General features: G+C 41.4%; 1 protein-coding gene across 1 annotated transcript in view; it reads right to left on the minus strand.

The window, feature by feature from the left end:
• The window catches only part of LOC119903798 (serine/threonine-protein kinase Nek5-like), a 28,286-nt gene that overhangs the window by 6,477 nt on the left and 9,704 nt on the right, over positions 1-12,105 (minus strand). Inside the window, 13 exon segments of the mRNA XM_038720037.1 lie at positions 1-68; positions 1,971-2,048; positions 2,286-2,399; positions 2,937-3,015; positions 3,707-3,871; positions 3,974-4,038; positions 4,574-4,686; positions 5,491-5,578; positions 7,169-7,233; positions 7,236-7,254; positions 9,296-9,409; positions 9,793-9,847; positions 11,263-11,349. Coding sequence (XP_038575965.1) covers positions 1-68; positions 1,971-2,048; positions 2,286-2,399; positions 2,937-3,015; positions 3,707-3,871; positions 3,974-4,038; positions 4,574-4,686; positions 5,491-5,578; positions 7,169-7,233; positions 7,236-7,254; positions 9,296-9,409; positions 9,793-9,847; positions 11,263-11,349 — 1,110 coding nt within the window.

Raw genomic sequence — 12,105 nt, forward strand, 5'->3', positions numbered from 1 at the left:
TCTCTAGAAGGTTCTGGGACTCTGGGTTTCTCCACTGCAAAGGTTCCTTGTTTGTGTTGTGGCTGAGCCTGATAGAATGAAAATATACTAATAAGGGTTAAAAAAGACGTGTTTACTCTGTCTTATTGATTATGATGAGACAGGAGGGAGTTTCTGATCAGACAGGATTAACATTACAGGGGAGGTTAGTGGATAAAATCTTTAACCTGCTGTCCTGGGGCCGTATTACAGAAACTTCCTAACTGGCAGATCCTACCCTAGCTGCCTTGGTAACCATGGTAACAAGGGTTAGGAACTGATTTAGGAAAAAGGCCGTTACAGATTAACAGTTCCTCAATGTTCCTTTGTGTTCCAAGTGTTTTACAGAAGCATCCTAACTTCATAAAATGTTAAATAAACTCTCCTAACGTCAGCAGAACTGTTGAGCTGTCTTTACTTTTCCACCAGCTAGAGTTTAATAACTCGTTTAATCCACATGGCTGCTCTTTTACTGCTTTTACAAGATCAACAAAATGTCAACAGGCGGAACTTATTAATTGATTCTACCGATGCGTTTGATGACCAAACCCTCGTTAGTAGAAATGTCTCATTATGTAACATAATGTGAAGGTCTGATGTAACAAAAGGATCCTAATGCAGGTCTTTGATAGGAGGAGATCATTAAATTCAAGAAATACATGAAAACATGATGACGTCAGCCCGCAGCCTTTATTATTGTTATTATTTTTACCGTCATTATTAACTAGAAGAGTTGGGGTTTCTGCCGGGGTCAGTGAGGGAGCGCAGGAGGAGCCACCACCACACGTTTAGCTCAGCGAGATGAGGAAAGTGGCATCTGTTGCTAGGTAACAGACATAAAAGTTGATAACCGATGTTGGATTGAGTATTTAGGATTTCCTAACCTGAGATAAGAGAGGATTCCTAAAGTTAGTTAGGATTTGCTTCTGTAATATCAAACTGAGAAAAATCCTTCCTGTCTTAACTTGAGACTTAAGATAGGAATTTTCTGTTATACGTAATCTAACTCATCATTCTGGACGTGAAGTTACAGGATGTGGTCTGAAATATCCATGGACATTCAGCAGGAATAAGACAAAAGGGCGGCGCTAGAGAGATAAAGCGATAAAGCAAAGATGCTGCGGGAGGTGAATTTAAGTGAAAAAAATCGCAGTCCTCCTTCTCAGAGTCATAACTCACACAGACATGAAACACATCTTCATCTCATTCGGCGGGACTTCCACATCACAATGATATCACTATCTCTGATGTCCATCCAGAATAAACGTATTATAAACCATAAATCCACTTTGAAGTCATGTAAAAAGTTCAGTATCAAAATAATGCCGGGATAGTTCCACAGGTTCTCTGCCAACAGGAACTGTTTATAGCTAATTCAGCTACTTTTAATGGAGCCAGTTAGAGCCAGATAGTCAGAGAGAATAGGGGCAAAAACAAGCAGAGGTGAAAAGAGTCTCGCACTCCTGAAGGCTCTCTCTCTTTTTCTGTCATCATACTGGTTCCCAAACAAACCTATAAATGTTTGCGTTGGCATGTTTCCATCGATCAGATAAGCAGAAACATGTTTGATTTTCCTTTTCACAAATTTCACACAGCTGATAACAAAACGTAGAAGAACAAGCAGCTTCTCACACAGAAAAATGTATTGTGTGTTTATTTATTATTTATTTCCTTGAATTACGGCCCCTGCTTGGTCCCTGCATGGCGACCTGTGCATTCACTGCTTTGCTCTGGGGCCCAAATGCTGATATGTTGTCACTGACAGGGTTTCTGAATGTTTGATTTTGATTGATTGCTGTTGTCTTTGTTTTTGTTTTATACGACTGGTAGACTGAAACTGAACTGTCCTACGGAGAAAGTAGTTTGAAAAACCTAAGAGATCTACTTTAAAAGACAACGAAGTTGCTGATCCAAATCCACCTTTATATCATTTTATACAATTTTATATTTACCTCTCCAGCTCTCAGCCTCATCTGTCTCATCTCCTGGTGATACTGCTGTCTGATGAGATCCAGCTGACGCAGGTACGTCTGCAAACACACACACAAACGCGAAACTTAAACGATCAAAATAGTTTTCAATCGACTACTTCTTTGATCTGTATGTGCAACGTAACTAGTAACTGAAGCTGTCAGATAAATGTAGTGAAGTAAAAAGTATAATATCTCCCTCTGAGATGTGGTGCAGTAGACGCAGAAAGCGACATGGAAAGAAAATACTCAAGTAAAGTATAAGTAAATTTTGATGTACTTGACGATGTGTCCTACCTGCTGTCCCTCGTGCCGCCTGTCCTGGGGCGCATGTTGGCATTCAGGTTGTCCCGCTTCCTGCTCCTGTCCGCCGGGCTTCCTGTTGTGCTCAGCTGTACACGGACGCAGACCCTAAAAAGGTCAGGGGGGAAAAGGTCAAAGGTTAGAGTCGCAAATCGCCACAAAAAGTCAACACTGAAGAAATGTGTCCAGAACCACTTTGGTACTCTGTAGTCCTTTGTGTTTGTTTTAGTTTTTAGAGTTTTAAATATTTATATTTAAAGTGGACTCACTGTCAACCTGTGCATGTTCACTTCCTCCCTCACTTGGCCTATAAAACCTTTGCGATTGTTGAACAAAGACTTCATTGCCTGTGGTGGTTTTGATGCATGTCACCACTGAGCTCTACAGGTTTGGTCATGTTTCTGAATTTTTTTCAACCTCCAAGAACAAAATGTCTTTACATGTAGTCTTCTTGTCCAGACTGCTCGAGTTATTCTTAAAACAGACTTGTGAAATTGTGTTTCCAGAGTGTGGGTGGAAGCTGGAAGGAACTTGAATGATTTGACAGATAAAATCACTCATCTAATAACCCAATAATCAGGAATCTATGAACTTTAAAGTCGGTATGTGTGACTGACAGACCAGACTCCGTCAGCTTCGTCCTACCAGCTGTTTCTCTGCTCTCAGCTTGTACTGGTTGGCCTCCTGTCTCCTCTGCAGGTATTCGTTACGAGCTGCAGCCACACTGACAGACACAAACAGAGAAACGGTTAATATGGTTATGGTGTGACTCGTTATGACAAGTTCATCACAAACACCATATCAGCTCCAAAAACCCCAGGAAAGCTTGACTTAAAGGAACAGTTTAGGAACTAAAGGCCAGTTTATCCTTACTATACGTGAGCATTTCTACTTGTGCCTTGGCGTCTGCGTCCCTCTGCAGTTATGTGTTAGTGAACTTTAGAGATGCTGGTAGGTTTTGGCCAGGGTCCGCCCCCCCCACACCGTTTCTAGTCTTATGCTAAGCTAACCATCTTCTGGCTCCAGCTTCTTATTTAACAGACAGATATGTGAGCAGTATCAGTCTTCTTATCCAACTCTCAGCAACAAATCAAATAAACGTATTCCCTAAAGTGTCAAACTGTTCCTTTAAATCAGTGTGGTTGCTGCAGCGGGCGGCTGATCCGACTAAATGCACAGAATCTGGTATGTTGGCATCATTAAAAACAATTATATGGCAACTATTTTGATAACCAATTAATCATCGTCATTTAAAAAATTAATTAGTTCTGCTTTTTTTCCTCTCTTGTGATCATGAATTGAATATTTTTGGGAAATTGTGACGGCAAATTTTCACAATTTTCTGATAATTTATAGACACAACAAGTTATTGATCAATAATAATTAGTTGCAGCCCTAGGCGTATGGTCCCTCACAGCTGGTATGGTTCCACCACATGGTCTTCACATCTCTCCTTCTCTCTCTCTCCTGGTGGAGGAGGAGGAGGTGGAGGAGGGACGTCCTCCTTGTTCCTCCTCTGAAAGCCGTCCAGCTGGGCGTGGTAGTGCTGATAATGCCTGACTGGCTGCTGCCCATTAAACCTGCATCAGTAATAGTTTTAGGTCAAAGACCACATGTAACTAAAGGAGACTTTAATTCACAGAGTGAAGAGGTAAACTGTGTGATGCAATGATCTAATTCACCTTCGGTTCTGCTGACCCGCAGCTTCTCTGTCTGCCGCCGGTCGCGCCGCTCTTTGTTGAGGAGGCTGCGATCGTTAATAAATGAGGTATTAGTACAATAAAAATATCAAGAGTCCAAATATAAGAGGCATTTGTAGGAACCTATATTTCATTTCCCACATTTGACGGCATGGTTTTTTATCGTGATGAGATGTAAATACTGCATGTCGATAAACTGCGCTATGATTTACAATGTTTATTATTTCAGTTGTTTCTCAACAGTCTCTGCAGAACACTGTCCACATCTCATCCTTCATTTCTCTGCTATATTACAATATTACTGTCTCTGAATTGTTACGCTTTACATTACTTTTGCGTTACTCTTGAGTTACTTTCACTGCTATTTAATGGGCGCATTCTTCTGATAGTAAGCTGCGCTGCACAGGTGGGTTCTGGTGATGTGCAGAGTTAAATCTGCGGATCAGGTGGGTGGGAGAGATGATGAGTTTTTCCTGCTTCTAACACATCAACTGTGAGAACACAATGTTCACCTGCTGCCTGATAGATCCCACCCACTGATCAGTGTTTATGTGGTGCTGTTTTCTTATTGTTAGAACTTACTTTGTAGTGGGCAGGGGTGTAGGCTCTGAGCGGGACTCTCCACTCTGGTTTAGCAGGCGGTCTCTTCGGGCCGGCCCCGGGTCCCTCTGCAGCTCTGGACTTCTGTATCTTCTCTGGATAGCAGGAGAGTCTCACGTTAGAATAACAAAAAGTGGACAACTGGGGAGAAAAGGCTGTTAGAGAGATACTTCTGTCATTTTGTATGTAGTCTCCTGCAGATGTGAAATATTTATATTTTAAATAAAACCAGGGCAGAAGAGGACAGGAAACCAGAATCATGTGCAAACAAAAATAAAGATATTTATTTCATTATTAACCTACTTTCTCAAAAGAAGAATAAACAGATAATTAACAAGCACTAATTAACTGGGGGAGTCGCACTAAACGATCAGCCGAAGAACACAAGCACTAGGCTGCAGTTATATGTGAAAATAAAAGAAGTCCTTCCTCCACTGAGGTAAGTTAAACAAAACACACACCGAACGTTTGAACAATAAAACGTGTGAAACATGTAAAGACGCTGTGAGCGAATACGTTAGGTAACCATTGTGAAGCAGACACTCCCTCAATGATTTAAGACAAGCACCGGTTCCTTTGTGTTCTGATGTTACCAAAACACAAGGCGTGCCAAGATGTGACGCCATTAGAAAACAATCCAATCAGGACTCAGCTCGCCTCCCGCGGAGGTCGAGAGACACGACCGAGGAGAGAGTCGTGTTTCCCTGCAGTTTATAAGATGTGTTGAAGGACGGCAGCTGGAGCAGGGCCAGCAGCAACAATGTTGAACCCAGACTCAACGTGGTGTCAGTAAACGACCGCTGGGTGGCGCCAGAATCCACAACACATCTGAACTAAAGAGTGTCGGAGCTGCTGGGTGCACGAGTGTTAATGTTGTGTTTGTGTATGAGCAGTGTTACCTGCAGCTGCTGCTCTTGTTTTAGCGGCCTGAGACGCTGCTGCTCTGTTTCGATGCAGCGCCATGTGGCTAAACTCCTCCTGCATGGCCTTACCGACAGGAAACCACACACACACATTCACACGTTTACTCATATTTACCTCTGGCGACCTCATTTTTTTAAGCTTGCAATGGTGATAAAGATTTAAACATTGTCAGCAACTGAATAAATATCAAAATATATAATGTAAATATTTGTAGCACTGACATAATTGACTTTATTTCAGGGATATACACTAAGTGGCCACTTTATTAGTACACCTGTAAAATCTATTGGATTCCAATAGAACAGCTCAGCCGTAATTGAACAAAGATAATGATGTTCACACACTGTCAGAGAGGCGTTAACGTCGCTTTATGTTTGTTACTGAGGTTGTAGGGTGCAGGGGTGTTGAACAGGACTACGCTGTGTTGAGACGTTCAGATGAACAAACTGTCACTGTCAATAAATAAATCTACAGGCCACTTTTGCTTAAAGACACGATTCATCTTCTCCTCTCCTCAAAGAACATAAACTTTTATCAATTTTAATGTGAACAGATCCCAGACCTGTGTGTTTTTGTATAAATAAACACTTGTAAATATGTACACTTGACCCCAGACCTTAGAAAAGGTCACTAATCAACAATAACTTTTACTTATAAAAGCTTTACTGCTGCTTAGCGTAACTCGTGTCACTTAGAGGGGTGGTACGCCTTTTCTCGGCTTCTATCCTCCACTGCACAGTGTTTTATAATTGTTTTTATTTTAATAATGTGTGAATAAACTAAACGTGTGTCTAACCATCTCATTATATAATGCAGTCCAGCACAAAACCACCTCTTGTGAAGTTTTAACAAAAGCTGGTTTGGTGGCAGATCTGCTGTATGGTGTTGCATTAAAATGTGTAGGTGTACCTAATAAAATGGCCAGGGAGTGTTTTTTTCTTTAGGGTTTATAAATTCAGTACCCAACATTGAAAAATACAATATGCTCAACTCTGGTTGCTCAAATGGTCTGTTCAAGTTTTATAAGCCAGTTCCCCCGAACTGTCACAACTGGTATTCTTCCTCTGGCTATTGAGGTTGGCAGCTGCAAACTATTCAGGAGTCCCATTTTCTTCTATGATGATTTAAGACAGCCAAGTTTGATTAAATTACAAATCCCTGAAACATTTTGTCTGAAAAGCCAAGACAAGAAGGCTTAGGGACTATTTTATTTATCCTTTACTTTGATTTAATTTGTAGATTAGTATTATTTGTTTCATCGGTAAGGTATTTATTTTATTGTGAAAATCTGAGTATCTAAATTGTGTGAACATTCAGACACACATTAGGAAGAATCTGGGTGTGACCTTCCGCAGTGCTTTTAAACTTGAAAAACAGATTAGTTCTGTTCTAAAAGCCAGTTTCTTTCAGCTGAGACTGTTGAAAGAGTCATCCATGCATTGACAACGTCTCGACTAGATCACTGTAATACTTGGAGTGGATCAGTCGTCTCTCTAAACGTGCTAAATAAAAAAACAGGAACTGTTTTTAGAGTTTACTTCATTAAAACTGAAAACCTAAGAATCAGCATGTAGTGTGAATTTGGGACACGCTGGAAGTCCGGTGGATTTCCCATAAACCTGAACTGATCGGTGAACCAATCAGATTGATTACCTGTGGGTCCAGGTGCTTGTGGACGTGCGTCTCCAGGAAGCGACGGCTGAGGACAGAGCTGACTGAGGACGGTCCCGGGGGTTGACCTGAAAAACAGTGTGTGTATACATGTTTGTGTGTGTGTGTGTGTGTGTGCACAGTGAAAATGAACAACCAAGAGCAGCAACATTTGCAGAAGATGCTTTCGTAATTATTCGATCGATTCACCAGCGGACTGATCCATCGGGAGCACCGGGGAGTACTTCTGCTATGAATGACATGTTTGTACATTTGTCATTGGTGTATTCTGGGGAGTTTTTGAGGGAGCACCCATAGCCAAAGCCTTACCTTGAAAACTCAGTGTTCAGGCTACTTGTTGGTCAGTCAATGTGGACAAAATGGCCAAATCTGCACCTAGCTTGGTACCTTTTTCATCAACAAATAGGGTTAGTCTACAAAATTAGCACTCTGCTGGTTTGCCTGAACGGGGGAGGGGTGTCAAATTCCTGCCCTGGATTTTTGTGGAAGTCCGCCGCTGAACTGATCAACACCCATTTGTACGGTTCAATAACGAAACTCATCAACAAGTCACAAAATGTAGATTTCCAACAGCGCCGCTGACCTCGAAACTCAAACAATAACCTGGGCAGTAAAGCGTGGTGTGATGTGTGAGAAGTTTAACAACTGCAGTGTGTTCAAAAGGTTGTTCGGTAGTTGTGAAAGTTGTGTGACGTCTGTTCAAAAGTTCCTGTAAATGTTTGAAGTTTTTCTGGCAGCTGCAGTAACGTCCTGTATGTGTCAACAGCAGACAATGGAAGCAGCTCGGGATAATATCCTAAGCTGCTGCTAAGTTTCCTGAGATTTTGACATTTTCACTTTCCACCTTTCACTTGTTTTGGAGTTTGAACTCAGAGAACTGAGCAGGTGATTACAGTAAGGGCGACTCTTTAGGTAAACTAAATGTTTATGTAGATGTTGCAAAAGGTTTCTTGTCTCTGTCCTGGTTTTAACAGGTAGTCTTTTGTATTTCATCCATTTCATGGAATTAAACTTTAGCGGTTTCTGATCACACACATCTGAAAATGTAACGTCACATAAAAGATTTTGAGAGTCTGACCCATGAGAGGGGTTAGTGGAGTGTTACGACACAGATTCACTGGCAGGAATGTAGGGAACCAGTTAATCGAGTCACCAGAGCTCCAGTTCAAGTCAAAGTCCAGGGGCCGGTTGCACAAAAAAACTTAAGTTAAGATTTTCCTTAAAGTCTGAGTTGCACAAAACACCCTTAAATCTTCTCCTTAATGTTTCCTTAAAATGTTCACTTAAGTGTGTGATGTTTTCTCCTTATCTTGGTCTTATACTTAAGGAATCCCTTAAGTGTGTTAAACTGTTGCACAAAAGACCTCAGCAACCAAACTAAGGAAAATAATTTAAGGGACCTCTGGCTTTATCTTAACCGCAACACGGTTGAGTTTATGGCGATAAATGAAGAAAAATGTACATATCCTGAGATCCGGGAGAATCCAATGGATGCACTAAACGATGAGCAAAACAAGAAGGCTGTCAAATTTATTGCTAGCTAGCAACACGGTCTAGTTTATATCTGTAGCCTGAATAAAGTTATTCTCACCAGTTTGATTCCCTTTTATAATTAGTGATCTCTTTTTTGGCAACAACATACTTATTTTGGATCCCCTGGATGAACCTCTTCACAAGACTCCTTGAATTAATTTGCGAAGCGATTTCCTCCCACATTTGTTGATTTTCTGTTTGCTGTTATTTGCAGATCAAATTTACTGGTTTTCTTGTCTTCTTTTCTTTCCAACTTTGTAAAAGGTCAAGTCCTGGTGCAAACAGTCTCCATGGTAACAGTAGAATTTTACTACTGTAAATTCTCTATCAATGCAGAAAACACCTTAATGCTTTCCCTTAACTAAGGAAACGTTTAAAGGGATTTTGTGCAACACCCTTAAGTAAATTTCTTAGCTAAGGAGAAATTAAGAAAAAAAATTGGCCCCAGATGTTTATATTTGTGCATCACAGTAGTGCACCGTCTGTTTATGCACACGTCACTGTGGTTCATTTAGCTCAGATCCTCTCACTGTGAAGAGAAAAAGAATAAATACTTTGGTCTTTAGAGCGTCTGACCTTGAAGAGTTGGGTGACCAGCAGGCGAAGGTCGTAGGAGTAGCGGCTGGGTACGGGGTTGTAGCGCCCCCTGCAGATTTTACTGACCAGCTGCCGCAGACTGCTGCCCTCAAACTGCAGGTGAAGAAGACAGGCAAACACACACACACACATTTTAAGTAAAAGTGCGACTTGTCCCTCGTGTCCTCGCCTCTCAAATGTGAGGATTTGACGTGTCTCATTTATAATAATAAACGGCATGTCTTTCAGTTTTAATGTGTTGGTTGGATAAAACAAGCCATCTGAATACATCACCTTGAGCTGTGGGCACTTCATGTTTTTATTCATTTTGGCATTTGTTGCTTTTGTTGGGAACATGGTCAGCATCTTAACTCAGTAATGGCCCCTCGTTTTGCGCTGCTACTGTATAAGTTCCCTCTGTAGGCTAAATTAGCATTAGTGTTAGCATTAGCTCAGTGTTAGCAGAGGCTTGGAGCTGTGGGCGTGGTGCAGCTTACTGGATGTCTCAGGGCGCAGAGTTCATACAGGACGCAGCCCAGAGACCAGATATCCCTGCAGAGAGGACACGCACACACACACAATGCAATCTGGCATTAATTTAACCATAATCATTTCATAAACAAACTCCCTGACTTTGTTATGTCACCCTCAGATGTCCTCGCAGCTCAGAATCAGAGAGTGAAGTCACCATCAAGCAGCTTGTTTTGTGAATCTAATGTGCAACTTGATACGTTTCTTGTTGAAACAGGATGCTGGGCTGAATATCCCCCCTCCCCCTGAGCTAAACTCATAAACACCAGGAACAAAACCATAATGTCAAAATCCAACAGAGCCCAGCTACCGACAGGAAAGTCTAGTAAAAAGGTTTTCAGCTGTGGAGTAATACAACAGCTCTGGTATCTGCTGTTTTTGGCAACGAACCAAGTGTGAGTGTGCTCTTATCCTTCTATCTTTGTGAGGTCCTACTTCAGTTTTAGACCTTGAAAATGAGGATATTTTCAGAAATTTAAGACACTGTTGTCCCTTCTCTGAGAGTTCAGACTTGGTTTAAGGATTTAGATTTCAGGTGAAGGTTAGGGATGGGGTCTCGGTGCACGGATTATTTCGATGAGGGTCTCTCAAGTATAGCTCTCCAAACATGTCTGTGTGAGTGTGGGAAAGAGGAAGCAACTCTGACCTCAGTTGTATCAAAACAAGAGCGCAGAGAACATTTGCATGTGTGAGTTTGCTCTTAGAAACTCTGTGTATGTGTTTGTTTTAACCCTCTGAGTGAATGTGCTTTGGTGCGACCACATAATGACATTATCAGTAGCCAAAATAAAAAAGGGAAGCTCCTCTCTTTGCACATGGTTCAGTTTGACCTGAGCGGTTCCCTGGACCCCTCCCCTCCTAACAGTGTCTGTTCTGCTGTACCTACCTACACAGCAGGCCTGTCAAGCCTGGTATTTCTCCACTGTAAGAGGGTCAAAGCTCTGAGACGAAAACACAGACTTTCCTCTAAATACGACCATAATTTACTAAATGAACATCATGCTGTGTTGAAGAAGACTTGAAACTAGCGACTGAGACCAGAAACTCATCAGGAAAGTGTTTACTGAGGGAATAAATCAGCTGACAAGTAGAAACATTTTCTCAGAGACTTCTATACAATCACACTTCTTTCTGCAGCTTTGGAGCTTTGTTACAGAAAGATTAGCACATTCACTGTGTAAGAAGTTGGTCCTGGATGCTATTACAGTTTTGGCAGCTCTGTCCTGCTCTTTAATGCTTTTGGAAAAGTTCAGTTTATCAGAGATAGAATTACATTTGGCTCAAACACATCTCGGGTTAAGCCTCATCCTCAAAGCCTTCTTTACTTTAGACGTAAACATGTTCTCCCCCCCGACAACAGAAGGAAAGAGGTGTCAAAGAAAAGCTTCACGGTGGTTCAGGTTGTGGATGTTGTGCAGAGAGACGACCGTACGTACGTCTTGTTGTTGTAGGGCCGACTCTCGCAGATCTCCGGGGAGAGGTAGTATGGTGTCCCGACACAGGTCCTGGCCAGCTCCATGGTGCTGCACAGCCACAGTTCACAAACACAGTCCAAACCTCAGACACAGTTCGTATGTTTTCCCGTTCGTGGTGTTCACACGTACATAGCATTCCTCCGGTGTGGGTTATTGTGGTGGCCTGTTTTCAAATGCAAACATTTTCCAGCCTGACGTTTTTACTTACACAAATACAAACATCTGTCAGAGACCGATGTGCAGTTAAAGGACAGGTTCACAAGGTTTCTTAAAACAATAGTCAGGTGCCCATTAGCTGCAACGATTAATCAATTAGTTGTCTAACTATTAAATGAAAAAAGGTAAAAATTGTCTGATTCCAGCGTCTTAAATGTGAATATTTTCTGGTTTCTTTGCTCCTCTTTGTCAGTAAAGTGAAGATCTTCGGGGGTTTTGGAAAAAACATTTGAGAATGTCATCTTGGGCTTTGGGAAACACTGATCAATATTTTTTCCCCATTATCTGAAATATTATGGACCTGACAACCAACCGATTAATCGAGGTAAATGATCGACAAATTAATCGATAATGAAAAATAATCGTTTTTGCTTACTGTAGTAATTCATATTCCAATTCCAAAGTGAATATGAGGCTTTCAAACCTTCGTGTGTTTGTGTCTGAAAACTCTCAGCCAGAAAGTGAAACTTTCTTCACAGTGTGAACTCCTTTCTGTTGTTTTAGTAGTTTACGTTGAATTTAACACAACCGTGCACGATTTCGTGTTCACAAACGGACACATTCAGTTCTCCAAAAACATAAACTTGT

This window comes from Micropterus salmoides, unplaced genomic scaffold (assembly GCF_014851395.1).
Source record: "Micropterus salmoides isolate LMB-PRFRI ecotype aquatic unplaced genomic scaffold, ASM1485139v1 Ms_hic_scaffold_15, whole genome shotgun sequence".
Classification (NCBI taxonomy): domain Eukaryota; kingdom Metazoa; phylum Chordata; class Actinopteri; order Centrarchiformes; family Centrarchidae; genus Micropterus; species Micropterus salmoides.